The sequence below is a fragment of the Gigantopelta aegis genome, chromosome 13, assembly GCF_016097555.1.
Source record: "Gigantopelta aegis isolate Gae_Host chromosome 13, Gae_host_genome, whole genome shotgun sequence".
Classification (NCBI taxonomy): Eukaryota; Metazoa; Mollusca; class Gastropoda; order Neomphalida; family Peltospiridae; genus Gigantopelta; species Gigantopelta aegis.
This window is the reverse complement of record NC_054711.1, coordinates 25,508,928-25,529,661: the sequence shown is the minus strand read 5'-3', so window position 1 is coordinate 25,529,661 and position 20,734 is coordinate 25,508,928. Positions and strand designations below refer to the sequence as shown.

Below are 20,734 nucleotides of genomic sequence, written 5' to 3'. Positions count from 1 at the left end.
ATTAAGCGAGCGCTTTACCACTTGGCTACATCTCGCCCCAGTTACTATATATAGATTATATGCACGAGTCTCAGATACAGTTTGTCTTACGACTTGCTAGAATACGAATCTAACGGGAGAAAGCGAATTTGGATACGTTTGTAAACAACGAGTTTTAAGGTAAATGGTATTTAACGGGCATTTAATGGTAGGTACAGGGTTCGCAGCCCGGTACCGGCTCCCACCCAGAGAGAGTTTTAACGACTCAGTGGGTAGATGGAAGACCACTACACCCTCTTCTCTCTCACTAACCACTAACAACTAACCTACTGTCATGGACAGACAACCTAGATAGAAGATCGACAGACAGTGAAATTCGTTTTGCTTAACGCCACCACTGGAGTATGTTGATTAATTAAGTATCTGCTACTGGATGTCAAACAATTGGTAATTGCGACATTTATAGTCTTGAGAGGAAACCCGCTACATTTTTACATTAGCAAAAATGGCTCTTTTATGTGCAATTTTTTTACACACAAGACAGCACACATACATAGTACTGAGGCGACACAGATACAAAGACAGACATACAGGCAGACAGACAGGCAGATGGACAGGCAGGAAGGCAGGCAGACAGGCTGCCAGCCAACCAGCAAGCCTGTCAGCCAGCCTGGCAGCCTGCCAGACACACAGACAGACAGACAGACAACAAAAGAAGGCGGTTGATCCTGACGATTAGCTAGTCGGTGTGGTTTTTCTTTTCTTTTCAGCTGGGTCTACTGGCGGAACATTACGGTATCTACCTGCAAATCCGTTCGCCTTGACACTGTCACATGAAGAGTTATTTGACTCGTGTTTAGTTATGATCGGCCATTCTTCCAAATATACACGTGACGCTGCAGTTTTCATAAAACACAATAAGTAACCTACAGCTCAGTCAGGCGTGACAGTTTAAAAAAACATCAACCAGGATACATCGAGGAAAACAATAACCCCCTGTATGGATGTGTTTGCGTGTGTCTGTACATGTGTCTTTGTATACGTGAGTGTGTGTGTGTGTATGTCAGTCTGTACGTTTGATTTTTATGTCTTTAGTGGTAAATGTGTTTGTACGTGTGTGTCTCTCTCACTCTCTCTCTCTCTCTCTCTCTCTCTCTCTCTCTCTCTCTCTCTCTCTCTCTCTCTCTCTCTCTCTCTCTGCGTGTGTGTGTGTGTGGGAGGGGGGTATATATGTGTAGTCGGAGCGGGACAAATAAAATACTGCACACACATAGGCCTACGCACACATGCACGTACATTCATACATACATTCGTTTTGCATTAACCATAGTTTGACACCCAATAGCCGATGTATTTTTCGAGCTGGGGTGTCGTTAAACATTCATCCATTCATTCATACATACATTCATACATCAATACACACACACGTACATACATCAATACATACACACGTACATACATCAATACATACACACGTACATACATCGGTTAACTGGACATTCTTTTTTTTTAATGTCTTGATGGGCGAGTGGTTATGGTGGTGGTGGTCTGGGAACTGCTGGCGATTTGGTGCTTAAGGTTCGGTGTCTCAGCAACGGTATGAGATACAGTTTGTGGGGCCAAAAATGATTTTTTATCTCCTATGCTTGTTGTTAAACCCGATATACATACCCCCCCCCCCCCCCCAACACACACACACACACACTCATACATACATACATATGGTTTGAGTTAAAGAGCATCCTTTTTATGGATGTCGTGATAGCTCAGAACATATCGTGGCAAGTCCGGGCGATTTGGTGCCACAGGTTCGAGTCCCAGCAACGGCAGAAAGAATTTAATTATCTTCTGCGCCAGTGCGTTAATATCTATGTATGTAATATTAACCTCGACATACATACACTATATAGATATTCATACATCAATACATACTAGCCAGTGTCAGGTTTGCCCACTGTTTCATGTACGTAAGCGGGATCGACCACGTAGCTTATAGGCCCCATTCATATGTTTGAGATAAAGAGCATCCTTTTTTAAGGATAACTCGATAGCTCAGAACGTATCTTGGCAAGTCTGCAAGTTGCGGGCGATTCGGTGCCACAGGTTCGAGTCCCAGCAACGGCATGAAACAATTTGTGAGGTCAGAAAGGATTTTATTATCCCCTGCGCCAGTGCGTTAATATCTATGTATGTAATAGTCAAACCCGAAATGCATACATACATACATACATATATACATATATACCAGGGTTGAAAATTAACATGAAAACCATGGTCGCCAGCAGGGCCAGTTGAAGACAAATCTTACTGGCCCTTCTCAAATTCAACTAGCCCTCCAATTATCACATTGTAATTTAAATGCACAGCCAAAATCAAAGCTAGAATATTCTTTATTGAATAATAATAAATCATGTGATCACCGTATAGTCTGTTTCCTTCAAAAGGAAACCGATGAATTGGCATGTAACTTATAATGAATACAGTTAAAATCCATATAACAACATGTTATTAAGTTTTAAACCCATACCAACTCAAATAAAAGATTTGAAAAAAAGAAATCCAGTATAAATAAAACTAATTCTTTACAAATTACCATTAAATTATGATGATTAAATCTCATTTTTAATCCAGAGATAAAAACAAAATGCACGAACAAGCGAGGTATACAGCTTGACTTGCATTGTCTCTGAAGTAAAAACATACAATGCAATACAAAGAGAATAAAGGTAGAACTGCGCGTGCTTTAGTATATAAACCTAGTCTCGGGGTGGCAGTCCTCTTTGTGATGATGCAAGAAGAGGTGCAATCTCCAGTATTGGATTTCCTCGGGAATGGACGAAGCACGCACGCGTGTGCGTTTATTGTAAATGCTACAGTAGTAGGCTACTAATAAAATAAATATCAAAAGAAAAATAAATCTGTAAAAAAAACCCAACATTTTACCAAAATATACGATGTACTTAGTTATTATATTACATAGTATTACGGTGTACTTATTGTTTATTACAGTAATATTTAGACAGTTATGTCATTAGGTAAGTCTTGGTGTCAACACTTTAGATCTGATATGTTCTTATTTAATGCAAATCGCTTAAATGTAAAACAATATCGACAATCAGTTAACTGACCTTTGGAATAAGCCCTGGGCTGTAGTAATGGAAAAGGTCATTGATATCTGTATATATGCGCATGCGCTCACGTTAGTGTGAGTTAAAGGCATACTGTCACGGATTTAAGGACCTTATTTCTCTAAAAAAAAATGGATAATAAATAAAAATTACATTAATCGTTGGAAACCAAATCTAGCTATCGCATCACCTTAACTGAACCATGATGGAGTGAAATCCATGTCATCCCTCTGGGCAATTTTAGTTTTTGAATTATGGACCATTGCCACAATTCAATAATGTTTTACAAAATGTCATTAATAAATGGAGTATGGTGGTTATGAAGATGGTTGAATAAAGTACATTTAGGGACAAATCAAATTATTTTTGTTCAGGTAATAATTTGTTAGACCATTAAATAGGTCAGTGATCTGTGACAGTATGCCTTTAAAACTACAAGATAGATTTTGTTTTTGTCCCAGAATAATGTAAGCTAATTAAATATGATTCCTTTTTACCATAACATTGAATAACAATTGTCAAATAGTAGCTCTACTAGATAATTATGGCGTATCCAGTCCATTCTAATAAGCCGACGACATCTAGATTTAAAAAATGCATGTAATGTCTTCAATACGTTTTGAGCTCTATTTTTAGAAGACCTAGCCCAAAGCCACAGAAGCTGAATCTGGAGCTGTTAAAATATAGAGCATGTTCTATGTCTTCTGCTGCTGTTGTTCGCACCAACACAGACAATGTGTTTTGTCACGTTCGATTCAGTTTCAGTGTCTGTTTTTTTTAACTGGTATCATACTCGCCTGATCCTAATATTGATGGTTGCCTAACGGACTACCTTTGTAAAATTCTTAGCCGCCCATAGCCAATAAAGGTCGCCACGGGCGACCGGGCACTGCTAATTTTCAACCCTGACATACACACATACATACATACATACATACGTACATACGTACGTACATACATACATACATACATACATACATACATACATACATTCATAAATGTTTATTAACACGTAAACACGCACATACGCACAGTACGTCTGACTTATAACCTAATCTGAAAGTTACAAAAATAGCGAACGGGCGCATGTGCAGGAGAGATTCGGAGGTTAACACCCCGGCCTCGGCCCCTCCCCACCCCACCCTAACCCCCACCAAGCGAGTTTTCTTTTATTTTGAATATATTTTAACACCCCCCCCCCCCCCACCCCCACACCCCGCCACAGTGCAGACACCCTGCACAATTTCCTACACACGCGCCTGAAAGGCGTATATGAAAGAAACTACTAGTGTATTTTTCTTTGTGATACGTATTGATTAGCTAACTGGAACATGTTTTCACCAACTGACTTCCCTATCAGTTCGGCTACCGTCAATCACACACACACACACACACACACACACACACGCACACATTATTTAGCTATACCTTTGATCCTTAAGTCAACATAATGGACACACTCGTATATCAAAACGTTAGTCACTTACCTCGGTATCTACAGAGCACTTTATCGCACGACTTGGTACAGATTCTAAAGTTGTCATTCTCTTTGCATAAATCTATTAATTCAACATCTAATGCTCTCTGTGCTTTTGGTTTTTTTTCTCAGATCCCGTCACAGCATAAAATCTCCGAACTTTTGATCAAACCTTTGTAATTGTATACGATATACTTATAAACAAAGAGTGCAAAATTACGTGTTTTAGTGTAATAAGCGCGGATTATAAATGTATTAATGGAAAATATTTTTTAAAAATGTATTGTATTTTGTATCTTGTCGTCAGTACTTATAACCTAAAATAAAGAGAAATGGGGACAGATATGACATTGTTTACTTTCGTTTGCAAATATTAACTTCAAGTGGCCTGGGATCGCAAACAGTAAAAGATACGCCCCCTTCTTTACGGAAACTCAACATGCAACTTGTACTACAGCTGACAACGCATAATTACACCGAGGTATTGAATTACACATCCACTGTATCAAGTTCAGTCGGTTCCACTAAAGACATGCTAAATATAATTAAGTACTTGCCTCATATTCCGTGCCCTTGCGGAAAACGAAAACAACCAGAGAGGACTACGATTTCTCACGATCACCTATACGTCACGTTATTTCCGATAATAACTTAAAACGATAAAAGCCGAAGTACACGAATAAAGTTACCTTTCTCGATTTCGGTCTCTGTTGTCCAGTTTTCGAGCCACGGGGGCCACTAGGACCCGACCCCCAGTACATTTCACCGCCTGTCCTCCGATGGACTGACAAATGTGTGTTTCTCTAGCTTGTCAATGTTCTGAGTTTTTTAACCTGGCCTATTTGATTTTTTTTTTCAACTGTCAAAAGTCGTGTTACCGTATTTAACAGAAAAAATCAGTGGGTATCGTTATACAAATCAATAAAACTGAAGTAATATTAAACAGAATCTCTACGCTAAATGGCATAACCTGTGTTAAGTGGTTGTCTCCTCAACACAGGCCAGTTTTTACTATTATAACTTTATTTGGGAGAACAGTATGAAAGGGACCAGTAAACAGGTATGACGATGCATTTATAAAAATGCGTATGTATGCATGTATGTGTGTGTGTGTGTGTGTGTGTGTGTGTGTGTGTGTGTGTGTGTGTGTGTGTGTGTGTGTGTGTATACATGTATTTCTATAGTATAATGTATTAAATGTAATTCTTACACACCCGTTGGTGAGAACACCATGCATTATTTATGATAACACACACCCTGTTTACACACGTACGTGTGTTAACAATTTCAAGACATACCACTGGCTGCTCCTAGGTGATGACCAGGTCACCAATGCCATATATCCAATGAAAAACAACACGATAGAAATCGATTACCTTGTGAAGTATAGTTAACCTAACAATCATGTGTCTGTGACGTATAAGTCGGCTACAAGTGCAGAGGGTTGTAAATAGCTTTTAGTCGAAAAAGATGTTAAAATTTAACAAATAGAATAATACATATTCGTGTTCGTTAGATACCATTTAATTCACAACTCGTTGTTTAAAAACGTATCAAACTCGCTTTTGCTCGTTAGATACATTTTAAAATAACTCGTTGTGAGATAAATGGTATCTAACGGCCACTCATGTATTATTCTCTATTTAATATGACCCGGGCCCTTTGATTACCTAAAGGGTATGAAATGCAACATGTTAGGCATTTAAATATCTGAAACGGGTGGGAGCAGGGCGAGAGGCATTGACCTTCATCTCTAAAAATTGAATATGCACACACCCCGATGAAAGTTTACTTTTAATATTTGTTTTGTTTAACGACACCACTAGAGCACATTGATTTATTAATCATCGGCTACTGGATGTCAAACATTTGATAATTTTGACAGTCTTAGAGAGGAAATCCGCTACATTAGTAGCAAGGGATATGTTCCGACGCCATATAACCGTAAATAAAATGTGTTGAGTGCGTCGTTAAATAAACCATTTCCTTCCTTTTTTCTTTTATATTATGCACCATCCCACAGACAGCATAGCACATACCACGGCCTTTGATATACCAGTCGTATACCCTACTGGAAGTCGTAATCATTATAGTACCACCCACCCACCCCCCCCCCCCTAAAAAAACACAAAAAACAAAACAAACCCATACACACACCAAACTTAGCATATTTATACGATTTTGCATTAGATCTAAAAGAATTGAATTTGCGACTATTCTATTCATGACAAATTAAAAGGGGTAGGAAAACCCTAATTTGCATAATTATATTCTGATATTTAAATATTTAAAAAAGAACAAAAACCCCAACTTGTTTAATAATATTTATTTAATTTTACTAACAAAAATATCATTAACAATTACTATATTTATATTACATTTCCGAAACAAGCCAAACGTTTAATTAAAATAAACAGGCCTTCCGAGCTTCGTAGCTGGCTGAAGAGTAGACTAAGCAAAATGTTACGTGCTACGCATCATAGGATTTTCTCAAAACGTAGAAGAGCTCCAGTGACCGAGTAACCAGTCGGTTCTCCGGGGAAAAAATATGGCCGGGTTGCTGCAAAGATACGATCCTCCAAAACCATGTCTGGAAATCAAGACGAAATCTGTGGAGCAAACCCTGGTCCCACTTGTTACTCAGGTACGCACACCCCTTGCCGCTCTACGCACCAGATCGCCGGGCGACTGTCCATCTGTTTGTAGTTTAGAACCTCGCTTTTTGACAGGTTTGTTGTCAGCTGAAATGGAAGAGGCCCTGTTTGGGTAACATTGACAATAATTATGTTGTACATCGGTTTGCCATCGGATTAAGAGATTCCTACTGAATTAAATTTGACGTTTTAAAAATTATTGATATACGGCAAGCAATGCCCTAAACAGAATGCAATTCTTATATTATAACTTGATGGTGCAAATAAAAAAAGAAAGCAAGTCTCAACCTTAATTTTAAGGCGAAATGTGTACGGTACCATCAATAATATCTATAGTTTCGCAATGAATTGCTGTAAGTTAGGGGCGGAAAGACAGGGGTCGAATTTTACGCTATTCACTATTCTGCAAATAGTAAATTTCGAAACTGAATAGTAAAACAATTCTTCCAATATTCCATCATAAAAGTGAAAATAAAGCACGAAAAACCAAAAATTGCCTGCGACTATTCCGCTTACGCTTTTTCTTCAGCTACATTGTTCTGCAGAACAAATCCTCGCGCTACTAAGACCTTTCTCATAGACTCATGCACTTACTGGTACAAAATAAATGTCTTTTTGATCGAGACTAATGTTTGGAGTTAGTTCCAGTCCTTGGTTTTTGAAAATTGTAGGAGAGTAGAAAATCGCACACCTCAATATGCTAAGGCGAGTGAAAAATCACTCTACAAAATAAATAAAATAGGCAGCGTAGCTCCGATTAGATTTTGATTGTGATACAAAATTGTCTATTAAACCAGTATTTCCCGATTTGTTCAGCAAAGAGAAATACCATTTTAACGACTGTATGGAAGCCACTGCCATATTTAATTTTTTTTATTGTTTTAATAAAAGGACCTTCCTATCAACTAAATGAGCTATGAACACTGTTGATTTTTGTAAACAGTGGAAATAAATATACCCATCTATTTTACGTGCGCCGTTTGTTGAGTGTAACGTGTGCTGTTTTTCACACTCGTCAGACTGAAATTACGTGCGATCGCACCCGCGCACCTTAAAAAGCAAGATCTGTAGTTCGTTTGTAATTTCAGCTAGTACGCAGTAATGCATAGACTAGTATATAAACAATTGTTCGTTACGCAGTGTTGTACAGGGCGACGTAGCACAGTCAGGAAAACTAGTGGTACATTAATAATTGAAGGGATAGTACATTTTTAGATGGAATAGTGTTTTTTGAAATTCATTATTCCTTTGAGATGGTGGTAAAAAAAAAAAAAATTCAACCCCTGAAAGAGTTCAACCCGTGCCTCTCTATATCAAAGGTTCAAAAGACTAACTCTAACCATATCTCTAAAACTATCTTAATCATTGAAGAGGGGTACAGGTTGAACTCGTGCCTTAGGGGTATTACCAATGGTAGTCTGAGTACTCTGCTATTAGAGAGACGGACAGACAAGACAGTTGGATGGTTCTGATCGCTCTCAGCCTATGTTTGACTGTAAATACCATTATGTTGATAATTTTCTAGTTCGCTGATAACAAACCAGGAAGATACCCATCGACAACTACGTATTTCACATATTGTTGAAAGGTGTTGCTGTCAGGTTTCTTCTTGAAGTGTGTATTATTAGTTAATATGTGAAATACAGGACTAGCTCTGGGTCAGCAGAAAATTTTGCCAAATTATCTGCTAAAACTTCAAAGATTGCAAAAACCCAGTTATTTTGTATCAAAATATCAAATATTAGGCCTACATGAAATTATTTCGCCCAATTAAAATAACATTGTTTTTGAATTTGGCGAGTTCCAGAACTAACCCTGAAATATTTGTTACAGGGAACTCGAAAGTGGTCAATGTAATGGTATTTAACGTCAAACATACATGTATGATTATTGTTGTATTAGAGCGAAATCTTTGATTAATCAGTGGTAGGCACAAATTCTGTGCTTGGTATGAGACGGCCCCTGTAACTGCTGCACAAGGCAGAATCGCCCAGTGTGTGATCACGTGATCTACGTCTCGAAATAGATCGCATAGTTTTGTAATTATGGCGACGGAGTGTCACGAAGCGTTATTGAATGTGGGTGTATTAGTGATTAATATGTGGATTTTTTTTGTATCAGTTAACTCGAAAATGATCGATGTAAAGGTATTTGACGTCAAACATAGGATTGGTGTGGTATTAGAGTGGGAATCTTTGCCTACCGTTTTGTAGTCAGGAATTGCCAAAAATATACATAGGTTGGTCTCTGACTAATGAGAGCGTATTTATGTCCAAATGTCCGTCTAGCTCTCTTACAGTCAGAGTACTCGGGCTAACTCTAACTATGTCATGTGTGTTAGTGTTTTCCCTAGCTTGTTTTAGCATGGTGCAGCACCATGCCTCAATAGTCTAGCACCATCTTGCCTCAATCAGCACAATGCTGCCCTGAGATTAAACAAGCCTTTTTCACTAATTCATTCTAAAATTGCCTTTATAAAACACCCAAAAAGGTATTATTAATTAATAAAATATGCCTTTTATATCTTTTGCCATTCATTTATTAAAGCAAGCACATAAATTGCATTAATGTTTATTTCTATTAATTTTTGTGTATTTTTAATGAAAAACAAGTGCCCCGAAAATGGTGAAAATGTCCCAAAAGTGTTTGGTGTACCATGCCTTGCCAAATTTCTAGGGAAATCACTATGTGTAGATGGACATTTGGAATGTCAAAATTGCTCTCTGTCATCGTAGATAATTACGAAAACACAGACTGTTTTTACCTACCACTGAGTAGGCTCAGTAGGCAAAGATTCTCACTCTTAATACAAAAATAATCCTATATTTGACCTTAAAGACCTTTAGATAAATTTATCAGTTTCAAGTTCATAGACAACCCGTGCAAAGCTCACAGGATAGTCTGGGCTAGTTGAAATTAGAAACTGTATCAGGACTGACACTGGCATTTGCCAAATTCGCCATTTGCAAATTTTAAAAACAATTGGCAAATTTTATTTGAATTTGGCAAAATAATTTCATGTAATAATTTATATTTTCTGTTCTTCCAGAGCTAAACCGCAGGGCTTGTAGAATTTTTATAAAATTTACTAGCCATGTCAGTGATTAAAAACATTTACTAGCCACAATTAAACATTCACTAGCCCTACTTTACTTTAAGTTAATACAATTATCAAATATGTCACCTAAATATGGAGATCACATACAGCTTAAAAACACTAACATTGTGGGTTGGGGTGGGGGCAGGATATTCATATTTACAAAACAGACTTAACTGCAACATTTGACTATTTGTTTTTCACTAGCCATCGGGCATGGCAATAGTAGTTATTTAATAGCCCAACAATGAATATCACTAGCCATGGGAGTGGGGCTACCATAATCTAGAAGCCATGGTTTTACCCTGTGCATTACTATAATACATTGATCACTTGCTAAAGCTTCTGTGAGGACTAGTGATCTTCTCAAACATTTGTCAAACATCGATGTAAAGTCATTTTCAGGCCATATGATTTCAAATTTTATGGGAAACACTTTTTCGATTCGATGAAAATCAGTTTATATTTTTTAACCACCAATGTAGCACAGAACCACAGTTCAGGCTCCATATTCATAAACGTACTGAAGTCAATATATGATACCTAAATAAATAAAAAAAAAAAATTATTTTTTATAAAAAAAAAAAAAAAAAAAAAAAAAAAAAAAAAAAAAAAAAAAAAAAAAAAAAAAAAAAAAAAAAAAATAATTATTTTTTATTTTTATTATTATATAAAGTACCTGAAATTAACTATAAGCAACTGGCTCCATACTTATCTATGTACTTAAGTATATATTTAAGTATCATACATTGACTTAAGTACGTTTATGAATACGGAGCCAGGTTAGGATTAGGTAGGCCTAACTCATCAGTTACAAGAACTATATTCACGTAACCAAACAATCGGTTACCTAAGTAAAACTCACGTGAACTGACTTTCGATTACCTAAGATTTTGAATAGTAATGAAAGTGAAAATTAGTTTATGTTTTTGAACCACCAATGTAGCACAGAACCATAGTTCCAGTGTTTTAGGATTAAATAGGCCTAACTCATCGGTTACGAAAACTATATTCACGTAACCGAACAATCGGTTACCTAAGTAAAACTCCTGTGAACTGACTTCAGGTTACCTATGATTTTGAAATATTGTCTCCTGTGACAACGTACCAGAAACGATTGTTTACGTGAAATCAGGGTTTGATTGAGAGTCTGACACTTCCAGGTGGCGTCGGTGCCATCTTTAAGTTCGTAAACTACATGTATGTCTACATGTTTCCGTAAAATTTGTTTGTAATACAGGGGTGCAAAAAGTACTCACCCGCTCACCAAATCCAAGTAAAAATTCTCACGGACGAGTTGAAAAATCATACTACCGTTCCGACGGAAGATCTGGGTTTTTTCTGAATGACAGTATATATACATATATATATATATATATATAAATATATATATAAATATATATATACCTTTTAATGTAGAATTTAATAAATCTGTATTAAAGAACTGTGAAAAACTTTGTCTCTATTAGAATATTTCAAATTATATTGATTTGTTAATAAAGGTTTGGGGCTTGATTTCATTTGTCACTTAATGCTGATTATTTACCTGGTCTCATGCTTATAAAACTTACAAGACCAGAGCTTCTACATTATGGTAGCCCCAATCCCATGGCTAGTGATATTCATTGTTGGGCTAGTAAATAACTACTATCTCCAAGCCCGATGGCTAGTGAAAAACCCCCAAAGTCAAATGCATTCAAGTCCAATTTTGTAAATATGAATATCCCGCCCCCTCCCCCCCCCCCAATATCTAAGGGTTTTTAAGCTCTATGTCCATCTTTAGTTGACATAACCTATTATTCCTATTAGTAAAATTGTATTTACTTAAAGTAGGACTAGTGAATTTTTAGTTGTGGTTAGTGAAACATTTTTAATCACTGATCCCCTGGCTAGTAGATTTTATAAAAATTCTAGAAGCCCTGAAGACTCATTAGTGTCTCAGACTCTGTTAGAGACTCGAATCTAGACTCTAAATCAGGGCTTTTAGATTATGGTAGCCCCACTCCCATGGCTAGTGATATTTAGTGTTGGGCTAGTAAATACCTACTACAACTAGCCCAACGGCTAGTGGAAAAAAAACCTTGTCAAATGCTGCAGTTACATATTTTGTAAATATGCATATCCTGCCCCCCGTCTTTCCACCCCCAATCTAAGGATTTTTAAGCTCAATCTCCCTCTTTAGGTGACATATCTGATCATTACTGTTAGTAAAATTTTATTTATTTAAAGTAGGGCTAGTGAATTTTTAATCATGGCTAGTACATTTTTAAAATCACTGATTCCATGGCTAGTGGATTTCTATAAAATTCTAGAAGCTCTGCTCTAAATGTTTTATAAGCACCAGGCCAGGTGTCCTTCATAATGTTTTTTTCACAATATACATATCAAAATTTATATTTGGTGTGAAGACTGTATATATTATAACATTATTCAACATTAATATATTGTTGTATAGGCTGGCAGGCTAGTCGAAATTCTGGCGGGCTAGTCAATTTTAGCTAATTCTGGTCCGTCAGGCTAGTGAAATATTTGTAAATTTCTGCACCCCTGTAACAGAAGTTGTTTTTCTGTGTAGATCACGACCCTGGTGAACCACCGCGAGAAGGCTCGACTCACGGAGAAGACGCAGAAGGCTCTGGTTCGAGTTGGCCAAGCCGTGCACATAGCTGTGGAACGCTTCACCACAGTGGGCGACTCGATCGCGTGCGAGAACCCGGAGATACAGAGTGAGATGTGTGAGGCGTGTCAGGAGGCCCGGGCTGCAGGTAAACTCGTCTAACAGATTCTTATATCATTGAAACATCTCAGTGTCAGACCTGTAGGAACGACTTTGGGAGTGGGAGGGCACTGACAGATCGGGTACAAACTCTATATCAGATTTTGGTTACAATGGCAAACATTAATATGTATTAAATTTTTTTTTTGAAAAAGGCTCGCAAGTCGGGGAGTGGGGGGTCACATGCCACCTCTCCCCGGTTCCTACGGGCCTGAGTGTTCTCCATAAGCCAAATCAAGATGAGCTGAGGACTTGAAATAGCTCAGGGTTTCTGCCAGAGGGTAAAACGGGTATGTTGCCATACACAAATTTCTTTGCAGATATATATATATTTTTAGGGGTTTTTTTTTAGTTTTAACCTTGTAACAAGCGGGCTGGACGTAGCCTAGTGGAATCGATCCTCGTTTGTGGACCCATTGGGCTATTTCTCGTTCCAGTCAGTGCTCCACAACTGGTGTAACAAAGGCTGTGGTATGTACTATCCTGTCTGTGGGATGGTACATATAAAAGATCCCTTGCTGCTAATCGAAAAGAGTAGCCCATGAAGTGGCGACAGTGGGTTTCCTCTCTCAATATCTGTGTTGTTCTTAACCATATGTCTGACACCATATAACCGTAAATAAAATGTGTTGAGTGTGTTGTTAAATAAACCATTTCCATCCTTCCTTTTAACAAAATTAATTACTCTTATCATTACTGTATGGTTTTCTTAATCCTAACCCTTTTACCATTTAGCTTTTACCCTCTTTTTGTAATTCCAATCTCAGCTTCATGGCTGGTTTATCAAAGTCTACTAGTACTAGTACATTTGATTAAAGTCTAATTTGGGGTTGGCTCCAGTGGTAATGTTCCTGCTGTTGTGTGGTCATTCTAGGATCGATCCTCGTCAATGGGCCCATTGGGCTATTTCTTGTTCCAGCCAGTGCACCACAACTGATATATATCAACGACTTTGGTATGTGCTATCCTGTCTGTGGGATGGTGCATATAACAGATCTCTTGCTACTAATGGAAAAAATTTAGCAGGTTTCCAAGCTAGGACTGTAAATGTTTGACATCCAATAGGCGCTGATTATTAAATCAATGTGCTCTAGTGGTGTCGTTAAAGAAAACAAACTTTAACTTAATGTCTAATTGGGTTAATTTATGTTATTAATTTCTCACAAAGTTAATTAACAGACCTTTGTTTTTGACGGGCGCGAGCGCTATCACGCCCGTGAACCCCCGTCAAACCAATCTGACGGGAGCGAAATAACGCGCCCCTAAATTGAACAAATCACGATTGTGTTGTTTGTTTTTTAACTCCGCCATTGTAATTGTTTATTGAATCCAATCCACAATGCCACAAATCTTTCCATTCTGTTCACAATGAACTTCCTAGAATACTTTTTACATATTGGAAACACGATTGGTTGGTTATCTTTACACTGAGCCAATCAGCTAGGAGTTCACTTCTTATTAAGATCTCGTCGGTTTTGTTTGTTTAATTTCGTACAATGCACGTAATGATCGCGATATTTATTTATACTGTCGTTGTTTTGATCATGTACAGGACAAATAATAGGCGCGTTGTCCAATATATATAATGTTTACTATATAATGTATAATGTTTATACATGTTGATATCACAGTAAACGCGTACACAAACAAAAACGTAATTTAGTAAAGCAGGTTTTGTTTTCGTTAATAACATAGCGAAGTACTCGTAGACATTTCTACTTTCTGTTTCACGATACTGCCACGTGATTTAAAGCAAAGGACATTGCCCTTGGTAGAGTCAGATTTCTAGTACATGTGATTGGTTGACGGGACCCTTAAACAAACATACACCGATTTAATTTCAAGTCAGTAATTCCAATTTACCGAGTGTAAAGCATGTATATTTTAAAATTAAATTTATATTAGGGTGGTTATGTTGGGGTTTTTTATTTTTTTTTTATTTTTTTTTTTTATGGGTTGCTATGATTCGAGTTAGTAGTATAATAAATGACGTGTTAACTACAGTACACCGATAATTAAAGTTAATCCTGTTTGTAAAAATATATATTTATAAAAATTGTAGTAAGATATATTTGGGTAGAAAACAATAGATGTTGACATTATCTCTGTTATGACATTATTATTATTATTTTTAAGTAGAGACTTTGAAGGTACATGACGTATATTATAATATCATGATAAATGTGATAACCCTGTGCCATATGGTTGCTACACTTTTAATTTCTTTTTAGTTTAAATGATTTACAAATAGGCCTACTGACATTATTTTTGTGAGTGTTTTATTAAATATTTTACAGTTGGAATTCTTAATAGCAATACCATAGTTGTTACAATGCCAATTCACATTCAGTTCACAGGTTAGTGTCCATGGAGAAATCATATCATTCTGCGATGAAGATTAAAATTATTGTACTTGTTTTAAATAAAACAGAATAAATACAAACAAATCAGTTTCAATTCTTTATTCATAAATAGTCAACAGATTATCATGATTCAGAATTTTAATGCAACATAATATGCATATAATATATAAAAGATCGATAAATGTTGTGTTCATGGTGTTTCTTTTTCTTGTGAAAGACTGCAATGACCCATTCCTTCATCTTTGAGAACAACTATCATATTAGTTAAATTAAAGGGACACACCCTAGTTACGGCTAGTTGTTAACCATTACGGCATTGTTTTTCGCTATTAAACCCATTTTTTCGCTAAAATAATTGCACTTTACTTACCGTTTATTATTTAGAATATACGTTTCCATTCACCTGAAGTGTTTTTTGGTAATCCTGGTGTTTGTAATACCACAAAATGCATTTTTCGTATTTCTGAAAAACAGACGCACGTTTGAGAAAAAACCGTTGAGCAGACAAGATCTAATCTATTTTTAGAGGGGATATTTCCATTTCAATGTCACAGACATTGGTATACCACGTGACCGTTATCATTTTGGTTTGGTTTGTTTTCTCGTGCATGGTTCGCGCAATCAACATCCGATTTGTTGTTGTTCATTTGTGAGATTTTTCTTCACAGTTCGTGAACATTTTCAGTAACAGTAAAGTTCAGACAAGTAAGTATCTCAAGACAAAACGTTACAAACCCTTAAAAGCAATAATTTTGCTAAGTCCTACGATATCTGGAGAGGGGATACAACCAGGACAGAACAGTTGGAACATGTCCAGGAGAGGTGAAAAGAACGCACCCCAAGTCTGTGAAATTTGTCGTGACGTAGGCATTGTTGTGCTTCGAGCGACATCTACCGGTGACATCAGAATACAAACTTTCAAAATTATTTCAAGCAATTGGGACATGGGGATTCCCATGGTATTTATCAATAAGAAACTGCTTTTTCACTCCATTTGATAAAAACGTGATCTAAGTGTGTTACAGGTTTATAGATTAACCAAATTATAATTTATTTTCGCTGGATGGAACTAGGGTGTGCGGCTTTAAGATATTTATTTTGAAAACACAAAACATTAACTCTTAAGATATTTAATTTAGAAATCATTACTCCTCAAACTTAATCATGTCCATGGGTCTCGGTCTCTTACCTCTAATTCTGATTATTTTGAGGAGTGCGATTTTCCTCTCCTCTGCATTTTGAGGAGTGTCATTTCTACTCCCCTCTTAAGCATTTTGAGGAGTGCGATTTTTAGCACTCCTGGGTTTTTCAAAAACGAAGGTCTGAATTAAAACACTCTATGCTATTTATAGTTCTCCTGCCATTTTGTTTAGATGACTTTTGTCTGCGTATGTGTTTGCACACTACACGACAAATGACTGGCACTTCATTCACAACACCTTGGAAGATTTTATACCATGAATCCTTTTTATTAATTGTAACACCTCTCCCTCTTTCATTAATAAGCAGGATAGATGGGACAATCGACCCTGGTGTAGTATTGATTGTGATCTTGTATGAGGGGAAAGCCGAGAAGTTCGATTGATTGCAGGACTCTACCTTAAGCCCAGTTCTCACTTGAACTATTTGTTGTACAACTGCGGTGCAACTAAAAAAATCGTACAGCCATGCGATTCCTGTACAAATTATCTAGTTTTTTCCCTGTGCAGTCTTACTTGTGCAACTGCCATGTGCCTTTCAACTCCCGTGCGACTTTTCCTCCCGAAACATCTGACAACGGTTCAAGATCCGTGCGACTGCTGTGTGACCAGTACGAGTCCCGCACAAGCCTGTTTAGTAAATATGTATATCCTGCCCCTACCTACCACCACTCAATGTTAGTGTTTTTAAACTCTTTCTCCATGTTCAGGTGACATATCCGATTGTTACTATTAATTAGTAAAATTGTCTTAACTTAAAAGTAAAGTAGGGCTAGTGAATTTTTAATCATGGCTAGTACATTTGTAAAATCACTGATCTCATTCTAGAAGCTTTGTCGTAATGTCAGTTTGTACATTATTTGGTTCTTTTAATTAACTTCTGTTTAGGTGCGAGTATACACCGACTGACTGCAGCCGATCACACAAGTGATCAGAAGGCGATCGCGGACAAGACAGCAATGGTACGTGCTGCTCGGCAGCTTCTCTCGGCCATCACAAAAGTTCTACTTCTAGCAGACAGAGTGGTTGTCAAACAGCTCCTGACAGCCAAGGAGAAGGTATTGTCTTCATTCTAGGGGCTGAGTTTGGAGATTTTCTTTTTATAATACCACCGGAATCATAAAATAATGTATAGTGTTTTCCCTAGCTTGTTTTAGCATGGTACAGCACTATGCCTCAATAGTCTAGCACCATCTTGCCTTAATAAGCACCATGCTGCCCTGAGATTAAACCAGCCTTTTTCACTAATTCATTCTAAAATTGCTTTTATAAAACACCCAAAAAGGTATTATTAATTAATAAAATATGCCTTTTATATCTTTTGCCATTCATTTATTAAAGCAAGCACATAAATTACATTAATGTTTATTTCAATTAATTTTTGTGTATTTTTAATGAAAAACAAGTGCTCCGAAAATGGTGAAAATGCCCCAAAAGTGTTTTGTCTACCATGCCTTGCCAAATTTCTAGGGAAATCACTAATGTAATATGGATATTTTGGGATTCGTTTCTTAATCTTATGCTTCCAACCCAAAATATCAGATTCGAAGAAGTTTGGAATTTAAAATTTGTAACCTGCATTCCATGTTAGTTTATTTTCATACCCAGTGTGAGGTTTACGAAATGAGATGAGTGTAAAAGAGATAGAGCCCAATTTACAAAGCCTGTTTATGACTTACATGCATATAACTACATGTACAAAAACAGGCTTCGTGAATTCGGCTCATAGTTTCACAAAGCTGTTTTCATGAAGGACCATGTACATGAAAAAACCCGCACAACAGTTACTTAAATTAATTCTATTGCTTTAAGTGTTCAGGCATCGAAATAAGTCGAGAACGGTCGTTCAGGTTACCGAACGGTGTTTCGTTCTCGACAAAAATTTCAATGAATGGTAGTTTCTGAACTTAAACCAAGCAATGCATTCCAGGCTTCCACGTTTCATTTTCTTGTAAGGAATTGCATCGATGTTCACACGTACTTGTGCAATTGCAAGTAATTATAGTCATTCCTCGTTTAAGTAGCGCCCACTAAATAAATTTACTTCTGCATTTTGTTTTCTCGCACGTAATTGCACCGATGTTCGTGCGCACTTGTGCAATTGCAAAGCAATTTCGGCAATCCACGTTTAAGCAGCGCCCACTAGATAAATTTACTTCCAGATTTTTAGTTTTTCGTACGGATGTTCGCATGCACCGATACAGTTTCAGAACGTCCGCATTTTAGCAGCGTCAACTTATAGTTGTGGTAACCTATAGGTTACCAGGCTATATTTTGTGGTAACCTGTAAATGGGTTACCAGATACAATGCTTATTTCAATGCCTGGGTGTTGTTCAGTCTATGATCAGGAGATGTTTTGAGTTTTCCCAAAATTGTTAATGGATTCGTTCGTTCATTCATTCATTCATTGGTTGATTCATTCATTGGTTGATTGATTCATTCATTCAGTCTATCAGGCCTGGAGGATGTGTCGAGTTTTCCCCGAGTTTGTTAACGGGTTTATTCATTCACTCACTCACTCATTTCAGGTGGTGTTCAGTCTATCAGGCTTGGAGGATGTGTCGAATTTTCCCGAGTTTGTTAACAAGTTCATTCATTCACTCACTCATTTCAGGTGGTGTTCAGTCTATCAGGCCTGGAGGATGTGTCGAGTTTTCCCGAGTTTGTTAATGGATTCATTCATTTCAGGTGTTGTTCATTCTATCAGGCCTGGAGGATGTGTCGAGTTTTCCCGAGTTTGTTAATGGATTCATTCATTTCAGTTGTTGTTCATTCTATCAGGCCTGGAGGATGTGTCGAGTTTTCCCGAGTTTGTTAATGGATTCATTCATTTCAGGTGTTGTTCAGTCTATCAGGCCTGGAGGATGTGTCGAGTTTTCCCGAGTTTGTTAATGGATTCATTCATTTCAGGTATTGTTCAGTCTATCAGGCCTGGAGGATGTGTCGACTTTTCCCGAGTTTGTTAATGGGTTCAGTCAGTTTGGGAAGGACATGGTCGAGCTAGCTCATCTGTCAGGCGACCGACAGAATGTGAGTTAAAACCCCACACCTCTGATTAGCTACTACTAATTATCATTTTAAAATCATGTGAAAATCTATGAAACTTGCACAGTGAATAGAAAGAAAGAAAGAAATGTTTTATTTAACGACACACTCAACACATTTTATTTACGATTATATGACGTCAGACATATAGTTAAGGACCACACAGATTTTGAGAGGAAACCCGCTGTCGCCACTACATGGGCTACTCTTTCTGATTAGCAGTAAGGGATCTTTATTTGTGCTTCCCACAGGCAGGATAGCACAAACCATGGCCTTTGTTGAACCAGTTATGGATCACTGGTCGGTGCAAGTGGTTTATACCTACACATTGAGCCTTGCGAAGCACTCACTCGGGGTTTGGAGTCAGTATCTGGATTAAAAATCCCATGCCTCGACTGGGATCCGAACCCAGTACCTACCAGCCTGTAGACCGATGGCCTAACCACGACGCCACCGAGGCCGGTGCACAGTGAATAGTGACGTGATACTAAATGCAATGTTTCTCTCTGTTAGACAGTGTTTAATTTGGGTGTATGGTCATATGTAAATGTTTACAGGGCTTCTAGATTATGGTAGCCCCACTCCCATGGCTAGTGATATTCAATGTTGGGCTAGAAAATAACTACTATTGCCATGCCAGACAGGACTTCTAGATTATGGGGGCCCCACTCCCATGGCTAGTGATATTCAATGTTGGGCTAGTAAATAACAACTATGCCATCCCCGACGGCTAGTGAATATTTTGGGTTAAATGTTGCAGTTAAGTCTATTTTGTAAATATGAATATCCTGCCCGCACCCCAACCGCCCAGTGTTAGTGTTTTTAAGCTCTATCTCCCTCTTTAGGTGACATATTTGATTATTACTAATATCATGTAGTAAAACTGTTTTAACTTAAAGTAAAGTAGGGCTAGTGAATTTTTAATCATGGCTAGTAAATGTTTAAAATCACTGATCCCATGGCTAGTGAATTTATTAAAAATTCTAGAAGCCCTGTGTTTAATTCATGTGTAGAA

General features: G+C 37.4%; 2 protein-coding genes across 2 annotated transcripts in view; one reads left to right on the top strand and one right to left on the bottom strand.

Annotated features, from left to right (window-relative positions):
* LOC121387432 (dentin sialophosphoprotein-like) overlaps positions 1-5,412 on the bottom strand; it is a 22,415-nt gene extending 17,003 nt beyond the window's left edge. Inside the window, exon 1 of the mRNA XM_041518543.1 lies at positions 5,274-5,412. Within this exon, the coding sequence (XP_041374477.1) occupies positions 5,274-5,345 (72 nt within the window). The 5' untranslated portion in view covers positions 5,346-5,412. The remainder of the gene's footprint in view (positions 1-5,273) is intronic.
* Positions 5,413-7,131: 1,719 nt separating this feature from the next.
* The window catches only part of LOC121387857 (alpha-catulin-like), a 53,195-nt gene continuing 39,592 nt past the window's right edge, over positions 7,132-20,734 (top strand). The window contains exons 1-4 of the mRNA XM_041519086.1: positions 7,132-7,228; positions 12,911-13,100; positions 17,562-17,731; positions 19,585-19,704. Of these exons, the coding sequence (XP_041375020.1) occupies positions 7,133-7,228; positions 12,911-13,100; positions 17,562-17,731; positions 19,585-19,704 (576 nt within the window). The 5' untranslated portion in view covers position 7,132. The remainder of the gene's footprint in view (positions 7,229-12,910; positions 13,101-17,561; positions 17,732-19,584; positions 19,705-20,734) is intronic.